Below are 21,798 nucleotides of genomic sequence, written 5' to 3'. Positions count from 1 at the left end.
CTCAAAAACATGTAAAAATAAATGTGGCTGCAGATGGGTAGACACACACAGATCTTTATGGGGTTCTAAATAACAGATAGAGAGAATTTGGAAAATGCGCTTTACAGGGAAGGTCCTTTTATGTTGCTTCCACGTGTTTAACATTTAGAGCTCAAATAACAAAGCAGCCAGCTAACATGTTGTGAGATAACTCTAGTTTAAATATCCTATAGTGCCTTTTAAGTTGCAATGATTTTTTCTGAAAGCTTTGTGTGAGTGATAAGACTCTTAAGGAGATGCTACATTTTAAGCAGTGTTTTATTTAGAGAACACTTTAAAGTGAATTTTAATTAAAGAAGAAAAAAATCATTGTCACTCACAAACATCATGTGTTGGAATCAGCGTAAATGCTGTCTTCTTATATTTAATTTCATTAATGTTTTGGTAAATCTCTCCCAAATTAAGTTTCTTAGTAACTATGCTCAGCCTTTGGAAACATGGAGTTCTAATGGACTGGTTCTCAGTGCTATAAATATTGTTGCAATCCTCAGGTAAAGTTTATTCATCAGTTTATGGGCTCTAGGAAATTCCCAGTATAATGAAACCATCATGGTGTTTCCACGTGGGGTGTGGAGCTGCTGCTGTTAAACCTCACATCGTGACTGGTGCAATTCTACTGGCGTGAGCTGGCTTCTTAAACTAATACAAATGGAATAATACCATGACTTGTGTATGACGCTCTCCGCGAGGCTGACTTTGTAGGTGGTCTGCATAGGCCACCTGAAGAGGTATGAGGAAAATGGAGAATGGCGTGGCTGGGAATGACTTTGTAATAGCTTTGCGGCCTCTGTTTCTCTTTACAGCATGGTTTCTAGTGGGTCCTTCTTGGTTTTTCTTCCATCCGTGTGCCTGGCAGCATATTTACTCAGGTTTTGTACATGTTTGCACGTGTGTTTGCGTTCATAGGTAAACCAAGTCATTTTATCCAAACCAGACAGAAATTATTCCTTTATAGACCACCTGATCATGCCGGTGTCCTCTTGAATTGACACTGTCTTGCATCAAATGATAAAGTTGCTTTCAGCAGAAATGTATTTTTTACTATACCATGCCTTGACAATTGTGTTCAGCTTCACAAAAATGTACTTCTCTAATCCCAAGGTCAGTTTAAACTGGTTTCCCAGTACATACATTTTTAAATTCCCTGTGATTCTCTTTTTATTTCCATGTCAAGACGAGCATGTGGGTTTCTTTGTGCCAACAAAATATAGAAACACGGTTTGTATGTAGATTTAGCCAAGGAGGATATTAGACTGAGCTGGCTTTTGGTAGGAAGCCATCCTGGCATTTCTTTGGAAAACTCTAGAGATGTTTGAATAATCCTTATACTAACAGATGTCACCACTGGGAATCTGTTTTACTTTTACTGCTCTTTATTTGAGTATCTTGCTGGCATTTTTTGATATTTTGGAATGGTGGGGGAAACTCAAACAAATCTACATGTTCTTTTACTTTGATCTCTTCCAAAGATGTATTTTGATGAAAGTTTCAGATAGTAATCAAGGGAAGAAAAAAACAGAAATTTTACTATGCGTGTTCCTTTTGTGCAGAAGGGAGTGGACAAAAAAATGACCAGTAATCCTTTCCTTTTGGTTCCGACACACTGCAACTGGCTGTTTTCTGTATTCCTGGTGCTGTGCAAGCCCTTGAAATGGGGGACAAGGGATCGCAATGGGTCAAGGCAAATAGTTAGTCACACTCTTCCTTAGAATTGAAGCCATTGTTCAAGTAGGGTAAGCAAGTTTTACACTACTAATTTTAGCCTGCATTAGAAACTGTGGCCAGTGTGGTAATATGGATAAGGATTAGTAATGGTGATGGGCAGGGGAGATGGCTGAGGGGAAGGGTGTCACTTTTGTGCCTGTAAAAACCGTAGTGGTTGCACATTTCTCCCTGAACGTAATATTTTTGCTGTTTACCTCAGGATACTGCAAGAGGAAATGTTTGGGAAAAACATATTATTGGAAGTATCAGCTGCATACGAGTCAGGAAAGTCTTACAATTGACTGTCTCAGTAAAGCAATACCAATGAGTCATTTCTAGTGGAAACCTTGCCTTAAGGTAGAATTCACAGAGATGTGTTGCTGCTCTTTGCTGTCGTTACAGACCTGTGTACAAGAAAATACACTCAGGGTTCGGGGCTGACTTCCATTAAAGGAATGAGATGGTTACCGCTGAAGGAAAACTCAGAGGGGAATGGGACTTGACAAAGAGTGGTTGCAAATGAAGAAAAATTGTTTGTCGGTGCCACCAGTGTATGAAATAAGAGGAACTAATTTGTATGTCATAAATTAAAAAAATACTTAAGATTAGGTTCATGCCCGTGTAACGCAGGATGCAGATACAGACCTGCGCACATCTTTTGTTCTAATGCTACAGTGATGCTCAGATTCCTGAGAGTGGGTTTGAGTCTGGGTGTGCTAGAAGCTATACAAGAATATCTCAGTATATGACATGACCCAGCAGATGGGTATAAATAAAAAGAGAACAAGGAAATACAGTGGCAGTGTTGCCCAGCAAAACAAACTACCTTATTCTCTGAACTCTTCCAAGATCAGTGACAGTACTGAGGAAAATAAAGGCTGCCACTTTTCTGACATAAAAGCAAGGCATGGGTTTTTTCCCATTGTCCTTCTTGCAGGTTTTCATTTCTGTGCCTACTATTTTGCTTATATAAAGTTAATCCAGAATTTGCAATATTCTCCTATAAAATCAGTGCAAATACTGAGCTAGAACACATGCATATGCATATACTCACTTTCCCCAGTTAGTGGTTCTCCTAAAACAGGACAAATAATTTCTTAGATAATAAACAACAATTCTTTGGTATCTACAGCTGCTCTGAAATCAGGACAGAGAAACACAGGCAATGCTTCAGATTCTGAGGTAAACTCATCATTATTACTTAAAGGCTGGCCAACCTATAGACCACAAGTCCCACGCTACCTTATAGATGTTACCAAGTGAAACTGTGCATCTCCATATTCTTTGCAAGAATGGAGCAACAGGCACTGGATGCCTACAGATCTCTCCAGCTTGATATTTATTTAGCATCACTGTTTTAAGGTGGGCGTTTGAGGTAATCACCTACATCCAACTTCAAAGGTTTTGCTGTGGTGGCTGTCTAAGGTCCCTAAGAAAGTCTGTGTAGAACTCAGAGCAGAGCCCTTCTCCCAGATGTAAATTCCGAATCTTAACCTTTCTGCTGTCCGGGGAATGCATCAGTCATGCCTGTGTGCACACAAAAAATGCACAAATGCTTTCCACTGTTTAGAACAAAAAGCAAGAATTTCATATTTCTTTCTAAAGAAAGACAAAGAGTCTTCTGCCCTACTATTAAAAAAATAGCACAAACCAAAAAAGAAGGAGGTGTTGGTTTTGTTTCTTACCTTAAACACAGTTTTCTTCTGTATGGTTGCAAACGTTTTGTTCATACTAATAAAGGGTGGACTATCTCAGATAGGATGGTTTAATCTGAGTTCATTAGGATTTACACTCTATTAGAAGTGCCAGAAATCTTCAGTGCTCTGTAGGGAACCTGTCTCTGGTGCAGTTTGATTGGTACCATCATTGCATAAATAATCTCTGAAAAGATCGCTGTCTCTGAACACACAGTAAAAATGAATTAGAGCTCTGACACTGTTTTTTTGCTTATGTTACCAAAAAGATAATTCAGAGACTTTGCACAAAAATGATCTTTATTTATATGGAACTTTTAGTGGTGCAATAAAAGTAATCCTGTATCTTTTTTTTTTTTTTTTAATAATACCTGCGGTAAATTATGGCAGAAAACCTAAAATTCCAATATGAAAACAAATCTGGGAAACATTTTTTTTCATGTATATTAATTTTAGATTTATTCTGTTTCACATGAAGGGCCCAATTCTGCCTACCTATTAAAGCTTAGTAGCTAAGCTGCTACTAAAATTCAACTTTACCTTCGTACAGGCTAGAATCTCGTTCAGAAATCTTAAACTGTGACCCTGTTCTTGAAAGAGGAAAACTAAGTCTGTCTGACTAAATATTTTTTCCCACTGCAGAAAAATGGGTGTGTGCTTTTAAAGAAATCTGGATGTAGTTTGCAATTCTCTGTGCTTAGACTTCAGCTTTCCCCTTCAAATTCGACTAAGGCTCCTCTGAAATTGCTACAAACAGATTCCCCACAATTTTTGGCAGAGGCTATTTCACTTACATTTGTTTCATTATTAATCGAGCACGCTCTTTCGCAGCGGCTGCAAGGAGCGCTCAGAGGAGCCTGCCTGGGCAGCCTCCCCTCTGGCTGGGGGCCCTGGCCGCCGCCAGCAGCAATCCTCCCACGGCCGCCGCTTGCCAGCGCGCACAAGGCCAGCGCACGCCAGTCCTACGTCTTCATCCCAGGAACTTTTATTTTCTGGAAGCTGACGCTACTCCCGAATGATCGTGAATGAGTAAGAAGCACAGCTGTGAAGGACTGGCAGTACAAAGCCAGCGATATTCGAAAGCAGTTTGCAATAATTAAGGTGTCTGTTAACCTCCACAGCTAACAGAGGCAGGCACATTCCTCTCCGGGTTGCCAAGCATCTGTGCTAGCACTGCAAACAACCTGCAGCCTTATACAGTTATTTGCAGTGGTTTATTGGTCACACTTGCACAGGAAGAAACCTGCAGGTTGCTGCTTGCCCCCTGGTCTTAACGAGGGGGAGAGCCACAATAAGCTGGCTGACACCTGTGTTGCAGAGGTGGGCACTCGTATTTATTATGTTTGATCCGCTTGTTAGGTGAAAAGCGGTAGGTAGTACCTGGTTTGATGTCCTGGTGTATTTATTTCTCTTTTCTTTGCTCCGTCTGTACTGCTTTTCAGATTTTACCTTTTGCCGGTGCCCTTTAATGTTTGTTTATTTTAGGGAGCATAAACTGCATTGTAAACACTCCTGGCTTTGTAAATAGTTTTGGTGAAAAGATTTCCTTCCAGGGACTTGATAATGGCATATTATAAATTTTAGACTAACTATGAGACTTGAGTTGTGTTGTCAGGAGCAATACAATAAAAGGCACTACTTCAGTTGTCTTTAAAATCCTGTTACATTTCACTTACGATTATCTAGTTTTCCTTAGCACTGTTGGTTAGAAAAGGCAAAAAATCCATGCATCTGCCTGTCTGTACATTGTCAAGTCGCCACATGTGCCTAGTCCGAATAAAGATGCTGTCGCAGGTCCTGTAATCAGCATCAAGGCAGTAATAAATAGGAAACTCTCGTGATGATGATAACGATTAGGAAAAGGAATTGTAAATAAACTGCAGTGCCTAAAGCTCACTTTTTTGCAGAGTGGATCTGCAAATGAGCTATAAACCTGATCCTTTTCTTATTGAGGTCAGCAGCAAAACTGCTGCTAATCCCAGCTGAAACAAAATCATTCTGCCTGCTTGATGTTTATAGAAATGCATATTACCTTCACGTAGGTGTTCTCCTGTTACCGCTTTTTGTACTACAGACTGCAACTTCAGCTAATGTAAACATGACCTGAGGAATGAAATCTTACTCATATCAAATAAAAAGCTGTTATTCTCAAATAGCTAACAATAAATTTTGTCAAGTAATTTATCGGCAAATGTTTAATACTCACAGGTCCATTAAGAATCATTAAATCCAGGGAGGGAAAGGCTAGGCACATATGAGCACTTGTACTGGGAAGGAGCCGGCAGTTACTCTCTGGTGCCAAGCCTGATAAAGGTGCGCCTTTGGGGCATTATTCCCTTTGACAATGAGACTCTGTGTCTGTGTTAAACTTCCTGGGATTATTTTACCCTCCTTTGCAAATAGCCGAGTAGTGTGAAAGTTGCGTGGGAGTGGAGTAACTGGGATTGCATTTTTGTGGGAAAAGGCTTTTCAGAGGAGCCGGGTGATTTTTTTCCTGCAGGCTGTGGAATTGCATACTAAAGGAAGAGCTTGTGCTTCCTCCTCCCCATCCCTTTCTTCTTTTTCCTCTTTTTTTTTTTTTTTCCCCCCCATCTAAATGTAGTGCTGAGCCTCAGGAGGCCCATGAACACATAGAGCTTCCTACTGAGGTTGTCACTTGACTGACAGCAAAAAGCTTCTGGGGAGATGGACGGGCACGACTAGGTGGACATAGAAAAATGGAGAATGAAAAGATAAAGTAAAAATAGAATATAATGTTCATCCAAAATCACAGCCCTTTCTGAGTCTGTAATGTATTTAACCTACGAATGTTGTGTTTGTCATTGGGCAAAATGTAAAACAACTGCATGTATGTAAGCGTATGTGTATGTGAGAGACACTGAATATCTATTCAGAATGCTCTATAAGAAATGATATTAACTACAGAAATACATCCAAGACAAACCACATGTGCCAATGCCCAACTATTTGTATCCTAATATATTCCCTTGGTGTTTTAAAATAAGAGGAAAACAAATTGTGAATGAATAGGAAATAAAACAATCTTTCAGTCCTTACCTGTCAAGATGATTTACAGTTTCTCAAAAGCTCCGTGTTTGTGTGTTCACGTGCCTGTTTGTCTATACCATGCAAGTCCTATAAACAGTTCCCTAAACAATTCAGCTGGGGCTGACCTCTATGAAGCAGACAGGAGCAAACGTTTAATACGCTGTCATAATTATTACAGTGTGTGCTGCAAGTGAATATAGTTTCACTAAGGAGCTGAGACAAAAGACCTGAGACAAATATCAGAGGCGCTGGCTGTGCTTTTTCGAGCTGCATTAAATTGACCGTTTAAACGGTGTAAACTTGATTATGGTGCAAACCCGATTAGTTCCCATCAAAGCTGAATCACTCCTGATAGTGAGTTACAATAATGTAAGCTGGCAGGCTGGCAGCAGCGCAGGCTGTGCAGTTAATAGGCAGTTAAGAAAAATGTAACAGATCCAACTGCTGTAACAAAATTTTAAGGAATAAATTTTGATGTCAGGTACTTTGTTGTAAGGTGGAGTTACTTGCTGAAGCTGAGAACAGAATTTAGTCCAAGTATCGATGACGTCTGTTAAAACCAAGCTGGGCTTTTATAATCCGTTGAAATGACACAAAGTAAGGAAATTGTGATTATTTTGGCAAGGCTTCTTAAAAAAACCCTTTTCTTGGAGCCAAAATGTAGTGGATTTGGTAGAATTGCGAACATTTTAGTTTATGACATTTGCGGGCCCTTTTTACATTGTCTGTGTTTATTTTATGTGAAATTTTTTTTACAAATTAAATTTGTATTAATATAATAGAAATATTTTTAAGGTTTCAAAGTATTTTTTAATGACAACTGGCTTTTCTGGCATTGGAACAAAAATAACTTCAGTTAAAAAAGAAGATGTTTTGATGTTCCACCATTCCCATAAAGTTTATCCTGACTTATAGTAGATCTGTCAGATGCATCAAAGATGTGAAAACAAGAACACTCAGATTGCTTTAATTGAGGACTGACTATATTTTTGTGTAAATAATATAAAAAAGGAACTAATCCTTTTCTTCCTCCTCATTAGGCCAAGAATTCTTGTAGATAATTAAAGTCAGGAAGTACAAGTTTTAACAGTTGCATTGACTGTGCTGCACTGTTGTCTAACCCCCATTATCCAGGCAGCCGCTTAAAAGATTTATTTTCTACAGAAAGAGAAAAATACACCAGCTATCCTTGCAGAGTTATCTTTAAGGTTCTGCCAGTGGGTGCTCCAAAATAAATGTTCAAGGCACAGGAAAACAAGCTGAGCTTCAGACTATCGAAACCTCATTGTAAATACTGTGTTAAAAAACCTTCTTAAAGCTGTTTTAAGAACCAAAAAATGCATCCTACCTCGATCTTGACCTAAAATTAAAACAGGTGAAAGAGACTCTACATTTTGAAGCAAAAAAGTACTAGTAAGAGTGTGTTTGTAAGTGTTATGTTTTACAGATATTTGAATTTGGGAGAAAGTAGAGTGATTTAAAGAGAAAAGAGCTGACTGACGACAGGCGTGTGTCCTGTTGCACAAAAGCGTTAGTCAAACTTGAAGATCTATTGAAAATACTCTTCCACCTAATCGAGCTCCTAGAGGGGTTCCGTGCTTCAACTAAAGTTAACGTGGCAATAGTTTGGTTTACGCCAGGCAGAAGAAAAACCCCCGGAGTCTGGGTGCCACCCCCCGAAGCCGGGGCGCTGGGATGCGGCGGGACGGACGGGTGTCCCGCGCGGGGCGGGGGGAGCCCTCCCCGCCTGCGGGGCAGGTCCGCCTTACCGGGGGGGCGCCGGGCCGGCGGTGCTGCGGCTGCCCGGGCGCAGGCGGCGCTCCCGGCCTCCCTCCGGCAGGGTTTTGTCCCCGGCCGAGGGCGCCGCCGGCCCGCGCGCCGGCAGCGGGGGGTGCACCCACAGGTGAAGGCGCTTATGACCGCCCGGCTCGTCTGGGGAGAAACTGAGCCAGCGCCACCGCCGAGTGCCCCAGGTGAAAACTAAGGGTGGTTTTGGTGCCCGTTTGTGAAGCTTTTCGAGGCAAAAGCAGCGCAGGCTGCTGCTGGCAGCGCTGCCGATGGCGGTAGTGCCGGAGCGGAGCCCGCAAGCCGCGGTCAGGCAGGGCTTCGGGAGGCAGGGGCGGCTGCAGCCTGCCCCGCCGGGGCTCGGTCCCCCCCGGTTCCCTCCCCCTTCGGGAGGGGGCCGCCGCCAGACAGGCCGCGGGGCAGCTGTGTAAGTAGGGGCTGCTGAAGGAACGCTGTTTACCGCGCTGACACTGCCTGACGCGCCGAGGACTTCCCAAAACTGTGCACTTAGGGTAAATACGCGTTTAGGGAGTTTAAAAGAAGAAGTCTCATGGTCAAAGTGTTCAAAGCAAAGCGGAGATGTAGCTACATACTTCTTGCTAAAATGAATATCCTCTGCTCTGCCTTACAGACGTCAGCCAGCACAGGTGTTATGTGATGCACAGCTGCTTTGAATCCTGGGGGTCTTCGTACGGGCGTATCCCCTACACAGGTGTGGGACAGGGGTGAAATGGTGGAGCATCGCACGCGTGAGCGTCCTTGTGGGTCTCGGCGTCCGAGGGAGTCTCTCCGAACCCTGGCTTTTCCCTAAGCCCCCCGCCCCGGCTGCTGCCCTTGTGCATAAAAGCATGAACGATTTGTATGCTCGCGCTAAACGGGGGCCTCGTCCTCCGCCGCTGTGGCCGGGAAGGCTCCGCCGGGACTTGCTGCGGGTCCGCCTGAGCTGCCCGCTTCTCCCCCGACCTTGCTGGGAAAACCGTTTCCCGGCGGTGGCCGCCGCCGCCCGCCGAGCCCAGCGCCCTCCCACCCCCCGGGGCACCGGGCACCGAGGGGCGCGCCGGCCGCGCCGCCGCCGCCAGGTGGCGCTGTTGCTCAACGGTGGCGCCGCGTCGGGGCGGGGCGGCGGGAGGCTCCCGGGAGCCGGGGCCGCCCCGGGCTCGGCGGGGGGAAGGTCCGTCTGCGCGGCGCGCTTGCGGCACCTCCCGCCGCTCCGCAGCAACGGGGGAGAGCGTGAGGGCTGCTCTTAACTTTTTTCTTTTTTTTTGTTCCTTTTTCTGTCATTTTTTTGTGTTCGGACACTGTTAATGTTAAAGACCCCCGCGGAGCGCCCTTCTCCCGGCGGCACCGCGGCCGCTCGCTACGCTCTGCTAGGTCGGGGCAACGCGCCCCTCACGCCCCGCTGCCCGCCCCGCTCCGCTCACCCCCCGCCCCGCTCCCCGCTCCCTGCTCCGCGCCGGCGGGGGCGGGCCGGGGTGGGGCGGGCGGCGCGGGGCGAGCGGCGATTGGTGGCGGGATCTGATGGGCAGGCGGCGCCCCGCCCCCTTGGCAATGTCTATCGCCTGCCGCGCGCCCCATGTAGGCAGTTATTCCACTGGGATAGAGCGGCCGGAGCGGCGGCGGCATGGCCGGGGTCCCGTTCTGCGCCCTCCTCCCGCTCCTCGTCGGCGTCTGCGGGGCCGTCACCGGCTCCCGGGTCTACCCCGCCAACGAAGGTGAGGCGCCGCGCGCGTCCCGCGGCCGGGCGCCGGGGGGGGAAGTTCGGTGCCCCCCGGGCGGGCGAGGGGCGAGGGCCCCCTCACCGCCTGCCCCCTCGCCGTCGGGGCCGCGCTGCCCCAGCCGGTGACTGGGCGTCCGGCGGCCGCTGACCCGCCCGAGCGGCGCTCCGGGGGGCCGCCCGGGGCGGCGGCACAGGTGTCGCGGGGCGGAGCGGCCCCCGCCTTCCCCGCGCGTCCCCCCGCGCCGCCGCCGGTCCCCCCGGCCGGGCCGGCCCGAGGGGGTGCAGCGCTCCCGCGATCGGCGCCGGGGCGGCCCCGGGCCGGGAGGGCGGCTCATGAAACCGGTTCTCCCGGGAGCTCTCGGCGGCTCCGCGCCGTTCCTTGGGGCGCGCCGCAGCCCGTCCTGCGGGACGGTGCGGCGGCGGCGCCGCGGGGGAAGCCCGCGGCCGTCCCGCGGGGCAGCCGGGCGGGCGGGGGGCGCCGGCCCCGCCGGGGAGCCACCCGCGAGGTCTCTCGGCGCCCGGCCCCGCTCCCGGCCGGGACCTGCGTGAGGTCCCGATAAGTAACGATTTCCCACTCACCGCTGGCGAGCGGTTGCGCCTGAACCGGACGGCGGCGAAGGCGGCGTACCCAGCGCCGTGCGGCGGGAGCGCGCCGTTTCCCGGCCGGCCGGCCCGCCACCGCCTCTCCCGCTGAGGTGGGAGCGCTCTGCTGTGCTCCCCGCCGGCCGTGCCGGGGGAGTGCCCTGTTCGCTCCGCCAGCGGCTTTAAGGCGCGGGGGAACGAACGGGCCATTCCTCAGATCTGAACCGGTTTCAGATTATTTAAGGTATTGGCGCAGTCGGAGATAAGGCTTCATTTCAAGCTGAAGGTGGATGCGGTCGTGCTCTGCACATATGGAAACGCTCAGGTAAACGATTTATTTTAATATTGCCTTTTGGCAGCTGGAATTTAATCTGTTTTATTTGTACTTTTCTGCAGTTACCTTGCTGGATTCCAGATCAGTTCAGGGAGAACTGGGGTGGATAGCAAGTCCCCTGGAAGGAGGGGTAAGTTTTTGAACCGCTATCTGATCAAAAGGGAAAAGGGGATGATTAGTAACTTTCAGAGAGTCCTAATGCCTCGGTTATTGTTGATTGTGGTGAGGAGGTCAGATTTCTTCCCTGGCTTACCAAGTGAATTGCTCTTTGTGGGAGAAACTCTATACTCCCTTTGGATAGTTCTGTCATGGAAGAAGTGGAAACCAAAAGGGCAGAAAAGAGGTTTCAGAACTAGGAGATTGGTTGAGGCACGGGCTTAGATGCCTATTTAAAACTGAAATACCAACAAGAAATGTGATCTGGCGACTGAACTGGCATTCTTGCCTGTAATTATTATATCTATGGGCTGTCTCGGCTGGGAGATGTTCAGGGCAATTGCTGTTCTATTTCTGGATGAAGGAGTAGGGATCAATATACAAGATAGACCTTTTGGCACGATGGGACAGTTGTCCTATTTCAAGGTGTAAACATCCTATGTTTTGGCCTCTAAACAGATAAACTGAAGCAGTGCTCAATGGTCGTTCTCTGGAGCTTCTTTTTATGTACTTTTCAAAGAAGAGATAATTGTAAGAGAAGATTGCCCGATGGTGATGTGAATGTCGTCACACATCCATTGCTGGAGCTTAGAGCTCCTTTGCTTGGTGAGCTGCGGGCAAGGTATCTCTACTGATTTAGCTTTATGTTAGTGGATAGGCACCTTGCTGCTCCCTCATCTGTGCACCATCCTGCAGGGTGCCTGGTGCCTCTGTGGGAAACTCCCGAGAATGCTGGACTTCGGAGTTGGTGGGAGCTGGTGGAGATTGTACTTCATGGGAGCTCCTGGGATTATTTTTTAATAAGTAATTAGAAAGGCTTTTTCTTTCTTGACATGAACAATTTAAGAAAAATGCCAGCAATGCACACTAAACATTAATATAATAAACCCCACCTCAAATCCTTTTAATATTAAATGAGTAAAGCAGCTTAGTATGCTTAAGCAGAAGTAACTAAGTCAAAGTGATTGAAAAATAAAAGTGCTGAAAGATCAGGACCTGTGCACAACAAAGCACTGGATTCTTCAGGAAACCCGCAAATTTACTTTTTTTGTGTGCGTTCCCACTTGTAAATAGAAGAAGCAGAGCTAAGGAAACAGCAGTGAGTGGAAGGAATCCGAGGTTGCGTAGGTTGGTGATGCATTATGCATAAGCTCTGTATAACCATAACATGGGAGAATGGGGGACTGTTTTGCTCCCCCATTGTTGTTCTGGGTGAACTTGACTACAGGCCTGGCTGGTGCTCTGCCTGAGCGCACTGTGCTGTCCCCAAAAACTCTGGGTTTTTCAAAGAGCGGGGAAGTGATTGGCAGGCCTCTGGCAGCGCCGGTGCTGCACACTGGCTGCTGATTGCGGGCAATTGCCCTCATCTTCTGACAGCGTGGAAAGGTACAGCTCTGCCTCGGTGAGAGTCGGGCTTCCTTGTTAATCCTGTACCACGGAAAGGTCAGTTAATGAGACAGGGTCTCTTATATGGCTGTCCAAGGGATATCTATGCTGTATATTAAAATAGGACCTAAAATACAAGTTTCAGTAAGCTGGTAGTAGAATTGGTGGTCAGAGGACAGCTGTGTATTATTAATGGCTGTTGGATTCCCCCTTTTCCCCCGTTTTCTGTGAAAGTGCCATGCAAGCTTGAGAAGAAAATGTGTGCTCTTATTGTGGATGTGACTCGTTTCACTAAACCTACAAATATGTGTTCTATTTTTAAGCCAGTAGTGAAACATTTAAAAGTACATGGTCTGTCCCTGAGATACAGTGCTTGGAAAGCACTTATTTTAACTTCATATGCTACAGATTTATTTCAAGAAGCAGAAATGAACTCCTCCTTTATCTTCCTGGGAAGATTCTGTCCTTTGGTGCTAGTTTTTCTTTAACTGTGTGCACCTTATTGTCTATTACAAAATATATTTTTCTAGATCTATACCACACAGATCTATACCATGCAGTTCCTGAGGTGTGAGGGTTGTGGGGATAAGAAGGGCTGGAGATAAACATAGTCATTTAGCAGTGACTAGCAGTAATCAAACATATAGTGGCCCTGGAGGAATTAATGAATTGCATTATAAATGTAATTAATGATTTACTCTTGCATTTCACAGTTGAAAAGCAGGTTTTGTCCCCAGAATGTTTTACTCTGCATCATCAAACCATGGGAAGAACTGAATTATAAAAGTTAATTTCAGCTTGAAAGCAAAAAGTTACAGCTTTGACCACATACTTAGAGTTGCAATTCATTTACAGTGGCTGAAAACTTGGGGCTGTAGTTATTTTCAGCTCTGGCAGTAAGACACACTTAGGTTTGTTTTGTGTACATGTGCTTGTGAAATAAGAAACCCAGCTCTATATATTTGCCTGCCTGTCAGGAGACAGGGACATGTTGAGAACCTGATCTGAAACTTGCTGAATTTAGTTGCAGTCTGTGTGTTGACCTCAGTGGTCTCTTTATTGAATCCTCTAGCAGCATCCTCCATTGCACAAATGTACTAAAGGAAATCCCATCAACAAGTATTATTTCCCTCTGCTTCTTCCTTTCTCTTGTACCACACGCAATATAGGTAGCGTAGACAGTCTGAAGATAAACTGGATGGAAAGTGATGGATCATAAAGACAATATTGTAACAGTGAACTAGCTCTGTGGCAGCTGTAAATTAAACAACTCTGTCTTATTACCTAACACCATGTTACACTTCACATTGGCAGATGACTTTTTAAGATGTATTTTTTCCTTTTTTGTGAAAAGGAGTGACATGCTGAGTATTGATTTCCCCCCCCTTCATTTTAATTTGCAGTTATCTCTAGGCAACAAATAAAATACTATTATTTCTGTTCCTAGTGACTCATGGTGCTAACTACTGTCATTCTATAAACGGATTCAGCTAAGCTGGAATCTTTTTAAGTAAAAATCACTTGCATAAGAGCAATCCTTGTGAGAAGAATGCAGGATATTATACAAGAAGCCCCTTAATGTTAAGAAGGCTTCTGTTTATCAAAGCCACGGCTTCAGTAGTTCTGAAAAGCACTTCTGGGAAGTCTCCTTAAAGTTACTAGAGTTTTGTAAGGATGATTTTATATGCTTCATTGTATCGCCTGCAAACCCAGACAGCATATCGTTATCTAATATATTATTTTTTTTTAAGAAGGATTTTTCTGATACTGAAGTGCTATGGGGCTTTTGCTAGAAAGATATCTCCCCCTAATGTCCCTACTTCCCCCTCTCTCCCTGCCAGGAAAGCACTTGATAAACTTTCTTCTATGATAATCCTTAAAACTTTTTTTTTTTTAAACTGTTGGTTATGCATGCTTTCCTTTTATAAGTTCACCACGGTGAACTACTGAATTAGGGCCAGATCTCTTCTTTCCATACTTTCCTTGGACTGCATGTATTGTTGTTGTTTCATAATTATGTTGCCTGTTAGTTTGGCACTTCTGAAGATGCCTGAACTTGATTTGAGGGGTGTAAGAGTTTTGAAGCGTGCTTCTACTGGGTTCTTTCAGCACTTACCCTCTCTGCTAACCTTTTTGGGTTTTAGAGTGTATGAATTTAGCTATTTCCTGACATTTCCTTTAGGACAAGATGTGTAACATTCCTTCTTTTCCCACCTTCCCACTAATAAGAAACTTTGTTTGGATAGCAGAGTTATGGCAATGTTGCTGGTAGACTGATGTTGTCTCCTTACCTGTCCTTCCATCTCTAAGTGCCACCCAAGTCAAGGGCCCAGTTCGCTGTAGGTAGCTATTTCTGCCCAGCTCCAAAGTAAAGACTATTTGCTGAGTGTGACTGGGATATTGCTAGCCCAGGAAAGCAGTTGGCAGCTTAGAGAAATAATAAGGGGCGGTGTAAGAGTGTAAAATATGCGGTAGTGATGCCAGAAACGTGGCTGTTGCTCTGTCTCTGCCCCGTGCTTTTTGTGCAACTAAGTCATGCGATCTCACTGTTTGATATTCCCACGTACAAAGTGGGGTCCATGCGTTTCCTGCCTTGTCTGCTCCAGGGGAAACGCCATAGTGTCAGTGATGTACTATGAGTTTGTAAAGTGCTGCATGTAGCCCTGATCTTGGCAGGGTCCTGTGGGCTGAACTGTAGTGCAAATAAACATAGTCAGTCGATGGATTATTCTTGGGTTGTTTCAGAGGGCCTTTAAAACACATGCTCCTTGAGGTGTTACTTGATCTGGAGCTTGTTTTTCCTGAACAGATTCTTCTTTTAATGCCCAAGTAGTTGAGGTCCTGGCTATGGCTTGGTCTGCTGGGGTTTTTTTGGTTTGTTTTCCTGTAATGGAAAAAATGCCATGTCCACATTAGTTGTGGAAGTGCAGATTATGTTTGCTGTTAAACTCTGTAGTTCTTTTTAATACTGATGCATTTTTCTTCCCCTTTCCCTCTTTGCAGTGGGAGGAAGTAAGCATTATGGATGAGAAGAACACTCCGATCCGCACCTATCAAGTCTGCAATGTGATGGAGCCCAGTCAGAATAATTGGTTACGAACTGATTGGATTCCCCGTGAGGGGGCTCAAAGGGTATATATCGAAATCAAGTTCACGCTAAGAGACTGCAACAGCCTGCCAGGTGTCATGGGAACTTGCAAAGAGACTTTCAACCTCTATTACTATGAATCAAACAATGATAAGGAGCGTTTTATTCGAGAGAGCCAGTTTGCCAAGATTGACACCATTGCTGCTGATGAGAGCTTCACCCAGGTGGACATTGGTGACAGGATCATGAAGCTGAATACAGAGATACGGGATGTGGGACCACTCAGCAAGAAAGGGTTTTACTTGGCTTTTCAGGACGTTGGTGCCTGCATTGCTTTGGTGTCTGTTCGTGTCTTCTATAAGAAGTGCCCGCTGACAGTTCGAAACCTGGCACAGTTTCCAGACACCATTACTGGGGCTGATACATCCTCTCTGGTGGAAGTTCGCGGCTCCTGTGTCAACAACTCGGAAGAGAAGGATGTGCCAAAAATGTACTGTGGGGCAGATGGTGAATGGCTGGTGCCCATTGGCAACTGTCTGTGCAATGCTGGCTATGAAGAACGTAATGGTGAATGCCAAGGTAGGATGAGCTGTATTGCACTCTTCATTAGGGCTTAGTTGAATGCGTAATTGAATTGGAGATGAGAGTAAATGGAGTAAAGCCAGTAATTAGCAGCCCCTGTGGGATGCAGTGGGACAGAGGGGTTTAATGAAGAGGTCCAACAGCTCCAGGTGGCAAGGCTATAATGCAAAACAAATGATACTGCCATAGTAGGCAGAAGGTAAAACACATTTTCCAGCAGGCGCCTAAATTTGAATTGGCTCATGATAGTCACCAAAATGTGAATGATTGCAAAACAGTGCAGTCGAGCTACCATTGTTTAAAGAGACAAATCTTACAAGTTTTAGCTGAAGTGAACTTTGTTAAGCACAGGAAATTCTGGCAGTGTCTCCTCTGGATAATGCGGTGGGGTAAGAACCAGTCGGGGAGGTGGGGAACAGGAGTTTTAGCTGGATTACTTTCCCTCTTTGCGAAGGGGAAGTCTTTGGTGTTTTACTTGTTGCAAATTTTTAGCACTAAATAACCCTTTGATATTTGACACTGCTGCCTTTGTTAAATATTTTCATTTCTCAGAGGGTCTCTATTGTTGGCTTAATAATAGAGGTGCTAGGATACTCTTAGAAATGCTAGAAGTCTCCACCGCACCCTCCCCATCCTGTGTGCTGCAGAATTAGGGATTAAAGTTTGTATAAAAGACAGATTATCCTAAAAAGAAAAAAACCTCAAACCCTACTATGTTCTCTTCACCTCCCCTTTCTGGAAAAAGAAGTTGTAAAAGGTTAGGGAATGAGAGAAGGGAGTTTAAAATATCTTTAGCATCAGCTTCTAAACTCTTGCTTGTGTAAGCGTAAGTTAAGATCAAACTTGAATGGATTCTTGCACAGGTCAGTGGTCTTAATTTTGCTGGGTGCTGAATTGAAGGTGCTCAACTCCTTAGTGGATTTGGACCCATGTTTTTGGAAAAGGTTCTTTGGAGCCGATGACTTTGCTTCACGTCTTCTTGGTGTGTTTTTTACTAGGTCATTTTTTTTCATCTTGAGACTGAGAACAAGATAGCAGAGCGAGTAACTGACTGCTTTTGTGCTAGACTCTTAAGAGAACAGTGTCTTTTGAATCTCCTGCTTGATTTCTTTTAAATGATAATTTGCAGTCAATATGAAGCTCATTATTATGCATTGAAATTATACTTAGCACTTCTTTCCTGCCAAAGCTTAAACTTTGGCCTTAATTAACAGTGGTTTTGCTATATGGAAAAAGCTTAAGTGTGCCGCATGGGCAACAAAATTACCATGGGCTGTAGAGAGAACTGAAAGCTGAGGGACACGATGAGAAGGCATCCTGTCTGGGGTAAATTACTCTGTGGTTTGTTTTTGGAATCCTGTGAGATGGAAACTTGAAAACCTGTGTATTGTTCAACAGGCTAACCTGCAGCTGTGGTACTGACTGGGTGCTGCTGGGGAGAGCCATTGGTGTCTGGGGAGATGCTGTTAATTTCTAATACATCGATAACTTCTGGGCAAAGCTTTTTGACACCGTTACAGCCTGGGTTATGACAGGAGGAAGTGAATGTGGGGGGGGGAACCATCTTGGTTTATTACACAGAGACTATTCCGCCTTCTTCTAAAGGCCTGTTAGGTCAGTACTGGGTCACTCTGATGGACACAGATCTACCATTTTTCGGTGTCAGTGGCCCAGACATGATGAGCTAATTGCCTAACAAATCCTGTGTTGTTCGAGGGAAATCTCTTAAGGTTTTGCTGGTGGGCAGTGGTGATAGTGGGATGCTTTTTTTTTTATTTGTTTTTGTGGTGTTGGACTAGATCTTGGGGATGAATGTCAGCTTACCTACCAGCTCTCAGCTGCACCCGGGGAAGCTTGGGCTCAGGAAACCCGATTCTCTGTTTCCGAAGTAAAAGGAAGGTCAGGCGATGCCATATATTTACAAAGGAGATAGAAATGTTCTGTCTCGGGCTCTCCGAAGTGAAGTTGGCCTGTACTAGTCATTTTGAGAGGATTCGAGCCAGCATGTAATTTGAAAGTGCTAAACCCATTTCATCAGTGGTTATTTGTGGTTTCCTTTTCTCACATTTGCCAGTCTCCAGCCAGAACAGTTTACCTTGAAGCTCCTCTTCACCAGTTTATGAAGTTTACCAGAACTATGCAGCTTGCTCTCTGGTTTCCAGCGAGGCCGTTAAAACAGTTTGGCCTTTGACACTGCTGAATGAGGCTTCCCCTTTTCATACCCGCTTAACTTCATAGTTCAGCAAATGTTCTGCTCCGGCAGGTTTTTGGAGGGGGAGAAGGGGGATGAAGTGAGGAGGATTCCTGTGGTTTTGGTACAGAGGATTTGGGGCGGGGGAAGAGACTTTGAGTTTGGGAAAGGCTGTAAAAGGGTGCTGGGCTGGGAGTGGAGCTGGTGAGCAGGTTCCTCCTCAATTGTTTTCTCTATAGGTTGACTGTGGCAGGACAAATACAAGGAAAGGTCAGAGGTTGCCCGTTTCCTCATCCATCTTTCCCTGTGATTCTAGGGTCAGAGTTAGGATTGATTAAGATCTTAAATGTTTGACAAAAGCTCGGTGGGCAGAAATAGTTTAGGCCAGTGGATCGGGGCTTTGCACTTGTTGGGAGATCCATGGGAGACGTCGGAGCTCCCTGGCCTCTCCTGGGACCTGCCCGCTGCCGCACAGTGCTGGGATGGACCAGCTGGTGCTTGGGTTGCCCTAAAAGCTGCTTCAAGTTTGCTCAACCTTCTGATTTTTAAGTAATACATTTTTTCCTTGAGCTGCTTTTGCTTAATTTCTGATGTGTGTGTGGGAGGTGTAATGGGAAGCCCCTTCACATCTGATGTGGTTCCTGTAGTGGGAGTTAATGACTCTCTGACCTTGAACAGGATTTAAAAAAAAAAAATTGTGTCCGTAGTATGGAGGTGTTGAAATATGATGACAAAAAACTGTCCTTCCTCTGACTGCTATTTTTTTTTCCCAGCTGACTTTATTAATGATAATTGTCTTGCTGAACATCCATATATATGTGTGTCTCTGTGTGTATGTATGTATCTGCAAAAACCCAGGGCAGAAAGGGAAAGGAGCCAAGTATTTAATCTGTATTTATTTGGAAAGCTTCACAGGTGTGTCACAGGAGTGGTTCCACAAAATTGGTCCTGATCAGTAGAAATATTAGGTGAGCAATGATTCTTTTCTTACAGGTGAATTTGTAGCTGTGAACTTGAAACTAAAAAAAAAAAAAAAAAAAACAACAAACCCCAAACCTAACTTGCTGGTTTTTTTAATTTCCTTATTATTTATACTTCTCTAAACTTTTAGCATTAATGGCTGTCCATTTAGGAGAGCATTAGTGTGGGATATTGTTGATGGAACATGAAACTGTCCTAGCTAGTGATGTATCTCAAGGCTAAGGTAATTAGTGCTTTAGGGCAAAATTGAGACAGAAAGTAATTTTAAGCTTTGCTTGTATGCATCATTGTTATGTAAATTTTTTTGTTACACAATAATATAATGTGGTTTGGATTTAGTTAGGATTTCCTTATGATAAAATGCATATCTTTTTAACTCGGAGGAGGGGGGGAAACAAGCAGGAAAGGAGAAAAGACAGATTAAAGAAGTAATAGACTGTAGCCATCTGTGATGATTTTGATGCTGTGAAATTACAAATCTCAATTTTAGACCTGCCACATAGTATAAATATGTGAGACAGTTGAGATTTTTACTGTGATACTGTAAAGGTTATGAGAGCCAACAGCTTTGTCTTCATCTACACTTGCTTTTTTGAGTTGTGAATTGGCCAATTGGCAGAAAATCCAGTGTCATTTAAAATATGGCTCAGTCCTGGTTTCATATCACTGCTGTTTTTAGAATTTTCCTTCAAACTTTGATAAGAGCATCCCTAAGAAGTAATAATTTGAATGATAAGATTCTTTTTATCTCCGAGGCTTTGAAGAGTGGCTGTGATCATTGAGAGCAGCAGTTCAGTTTACATCAGAAGGGTACAGTCTAATTATATTTTTTTCTGTGATAAGATTTTTTGGATGGTGGGTTTTGTAGGGGCGGGAAAGTGAAATAATTTGTGTGTACTTTCCCATTTTAGTCATAGACAACTTTTTTGTCAGAGTAACACTGATGAACAGTCTGGCTGCACAAAAGGGTAATCAGAAGGGTGACTAAGACTGCACAGATTTGAGATTTCAGAAAGATTTTTTTCAGGTTGATTATTTTTGGCAGGGGAAAAAAAAATGCACAGACTCAACATGTTACCTTTTAAAAGGAGCTGAGAAGACGGAAGCTACCAGGAGGGGCATGGGAGCGATACTGGAACAGTCTGTCTGAACCAAATTTAGTTGATTTTTCTGCTCTGCTGAAGGAGTGATTTGGTTATGTTATGTTCTCATGTAGCTCAATAGATCTTCCAAGGGTTGCTCCCTCTGTGAATTTTGTGCCACCTGGTGCATTTCAAAACCTCCATTTAAACGCCACTGCAGGCTCTGTAATGCTTTCCTCCTCCCTGGCCTCCTCGGAAGTCAAGCTACAGTTGTCAAGCAATTGTCCCTTCATGTATCCCTTGAAGAAAGGCTGGGATTGCTTCCTTCTGAATTCCTGACAAAATTTCTACTGGTACACGGGGGAGCAATATCTGGTCCTTATTCTGCATGTTACTAGTAAAAAGCATGGTCCTCAGAATCAGAGCCAGATGATCTGTTGTGGTGGTGTGAATTTCTTGGCAGGTCTGGGTAGTCTTTTGTGGGGTGTAGAGACCATATTCTGGGGTTTTTTAATGTTTTTTTTTAAAAAAAAAAAAAAAGGCAAACCAAAACTTTCCAGACAACTCGTCTTGTGTGTCATAACTTCAGTATCTAGATCTTGGCTGGGTAAGTGTTATTATCTGTCTGATAACATGCTCCACTGAGCTTGGTCTTTATAGTGCTTCTGAGAAGTGATTAAAGAAATGCTCAGCAGTACACTTCGGTCTTTTCAGACTGCATCAAAAAGCCCCCCAAACTTGTGAGATAAATATCTTATCTGGTTTTGTTCCATTATGCCACATCCTTTTGATATGTGGCGGGGAGCAGGTGAGGTCATGCAGTTTTGTGAATCAGAGACAATTAACACTCCCATGACTAAATGGCCATTTTATGAATATTCAGAGCCTGCTTCACCTCCCTGGGAAGCAAACATGTTGGTTCCCTTCTCTTTCCTCCTGCTGGAGACTAAGGAAGCTCTCCCTGTGAATGGGGATTGGCAGCTGTCGGTGGCTTTGCCTTTTGCATGCGGCAAATTCCTCATTTACATCTTTTGTATACACCCTCATGCAAAGTAGCACACCCATTTCCCCATTTCACAAAGGAGATAAGAGCTTCCTTTGGAAACGCCAGCCAAAATCTCCTTCTGTTTATGCAGAGCTCAAAGATTTGGATTTTATGCAAATGGATTCTGTTTTCATTTTTTTGATCTCATTGTTTAAGAGATAGTGTAATATTTGCACAGTGTGCTCCTTGTGTCTCAGGGTCTCTTCTTGACTATGATGGATTGTCGCTCTTTCCCCAACCTCTGCAGCCAGCTTGCTCGCTTCAAGCCAGTGTGGGAAAGTGCTGTGCTCCGAAACCCTGGCCGGCCTTGTGAAACGATGGCTGGAGGTGCAGGGAGCGCCAGTTCTCCTGCCTGGTGGGGCTGCAGGCCCTTGGGTGGCATCT

The 21,798-nt window shown here is 44.8% G+C and overlaps 1 protein-coding gene across 3 annotated transcripts in view; it reads left to right on the top strand.

Annotated features, from left to right (window-relative positions):
• The first annotated feature begins 9,891 nt into the window (after window positions 1-9,891).
• Window positions 9,892-21,798, top strand: part of EPHA4 (EPH receptor A4) — a 101,658-nt gene continuing 89,751 nt past the window's right edge. For 2 of the 3 annotated variants that reach the window (XM_059822408.1, XM_059822409.1), the window contains exon 1: window positions 15,452-16,112. In XM_059822408.1, the coding sequence (XP_059678391.1) occupies window positions 15,467-16,112 (646 nt within the window). In that variant the 5' untranslated portion in view covers window positions 15,452-15,466. Of the gene's footprint in view, window positions 9,983-10,965; window positions 11,034-15,448; window positions 16,113-21,798 lie in introns of those variants that run through there. The other variant, XM_059822407.1, reaches the window with a different exon arrangement.

This window comes from Gavia stellata, chromosome 11, assembly GCF_030936135.1.
Source record: "Gavia stellata isolate bGavSte3 chromosome 11, bGavSte3.hap2, whole genome shotgun sequence".
Classification (NCBI taxonomy): domain Eukaryota; kingdom Metazoa; phylum Chordata; class Aves; order Gaviiformes; family Gaviidae; genus Gavia; species Gavia stellata.
Note: the sequence above shows the minus strand (reverse complement) of the source record. Positions and strands in the feature narration are given on the sequence as shown.